Here is a 1934-nt window from a genome sequence, read left to right on the forward strand (position 1 = left end):
CAATGCTATGCCCAAATACAGCGAAACAACAACTTACAAAAAGGCCCACCAGGCCTGCTGTCCAAACTCTCGACGCACCTCAACACAGGATTTCCTGGGAGCTTACTGTTTTAGGTGATTGCACGAGCTAGATTACATAAGTTAAACTTCCCCAACATCTTTTTGCCGAAAACCTTTTCTAGAATTGACAAGTCTACAAAAAAGTGGGGTAGGAATTCGCCTGGGATGAAATCGTGAAAGCAACAGACAGAAGGGAAAAGTGAGATGAAAGCCTCCTCCTCACAAACTTGGTTGCTAGATTGTTGGCTTTGAGTAGCTTAGCAGCAACCTGGCAGGAGATTCAGAGAGCCCCTGGTCATACATGTCTTGTACGCATGGCGACCTGGCTTTGCGTAACGCAAGTATGGTAGACTGCTGCGCATGGCAACACAATGGTCACCCTGTACCATGTAGAACAGGAATACTTGGTTGGCCGAGCTGCCGCCCATCGCGACCATCGTCGACTATATATTTACCATGAGCCATAAGTAATTCATTCATCGTTCCACATGATACATTCTACAATTACCTTCACTATGATCGCATCGATGCCTCGGGTCCTCTTCCTCGTTGCTTTGACCGTCGCCATGGCAACCGCCACGTCTGGCGCGCGGAGCCGGCAGATCCACCTGCGCTTCTACATGCACGACATCACCGGCGGCCCGGGCCAGACGGCGGTGCAGCTCGTGAAGGGGCCCGGCCCCGCGCACCCGTTCATGCCGGGCGCCCACTTCGGCGACACGACGGTGATCGACGACGCGCTGACGGAAGGCCCCAGCGCGGCATCGCGGGCCGTCGGTCGCGCGCAGGGGTCGTACATGCTGGCGGGCCTCAAGGAGCCCGTGCTGATGGTGTCCATGACAGTGGCGCTCACGGGCGGCGTGTATAACGGCAGCACCATCGCCGTGGTGGGCCGGGACGACATCTCCGCGGCGGTCAGGGAGCTCGCGGTCGCCGGCGGCACGGGCGCGTTCCGGAAGGCGACGGGGCACGTCCTCTGGCGGACGGCCAGGATGGTGTCGCGCGACCACATGGTGCTGGAGCTGGACGTCTACGCGACCATGCCGGCCGCTGTTGCTGCTCCGAACGGGCAGCGTCAGTCCGGCGTTTTGAATATTTAGTGAAGCTCCAAAGCTGGGTTCGAATAAGTGCAATGTTTGAGTCTTCTGTGTCTTCGTGATTCCCACGCATATTGTTTTTTTAAGGAAATTTTCGATCTATTCATCTTCAATCATGGCACTACAACGAATAACAGAAATAATAAAAATTACATCCAGATCCGTAGACCACCTAGCGACGACTACAAGCACTGAAGCGAGCAGAAGGCGCTGCCGCCGTCATCGCCCCTCCATCGCCGGAGTCGAGCACAACTTGTTGTAGTAGACAGTCGGGAAGTCGTCGTGCTAAGGCCCCGTAGGACCAGCACACCAGAACAGCAACCGCCGTAGATGAAGAATGACGTAGATCAGAAGGATCCAACTCGAAGACACACGAACGTAGACGAACAACGACGAGATCCGAGCAAATCCACCAAAGATAGATCCGCCGGAGACACACCTCCACATGCCCACCAACGGTGCTAGACGCACCGCCGGAACGGGGTCTAGGCGAGGAGACCTTTATTCCATCTTCAGGGAGCCGCCGCCGTCTCGTCTTCCTGAGCAGGACACAAACCCTAACAAAATTGAAAAAAACAACTAAAAACGGAGCCCTCCCGCCGGCCCTTGCCGAGATCCACCGCGCCCCCATGGCCCTAGGGCCACCGGAGAGGAGCGGATCTGCGGCGGCGCCGGCAGGAGGCAGAAACCCTAGCTCTTTTTTCCACGATGCTCAAGTTCATTTGTTTCGAATTGCCTTTTTATTCGATTTTATTGATCAAAACAATAACAAAGTAA

The 1934-nt window shown here is 55.1% G+C and overlaps 1 protein-coding gene across 1 annotated transcript; it reads left to right on the forward strand.

The window, feature by feature from the left end:
• The first annotated feature begins 441 nt into the window (after nucleotides 1–441).
• On the forward strand, nucleotides 442–1270 carry LOC109768390 (dirigent protein 1). Its single transcript, XM_020327112.3, has one exon. The coding sequence runs from the start codon at nucleotides 549–551 to the stop codon at nucleotides 1158–1160; it is 612 nt and encodes a 203-aa protein (XP_020182701.1). The 5' UTR covers nucleotides 442–548; the 3' UTR covers nucleotides 1161–1270.
• Nucleotides 1271–1934: the final 664 nt, after the last annotated feature.

This window comes from Aegilops tauschii, chromosome 6 (genome assembly GCF_002575655.3).
Source record: "Aegilops tauschii subsp. strangulata cultivar AL8/78 chromosome 6, Aet v6.0, whole genome shotgun sequence".
Taxonomy (NCBI): domain Eukaryota; kingdom Viridiplantae; phylum Streptophyta; class Magnoliopsida; order Poales; family Poaceae; genus Aegilops; species Aegilops tauschii.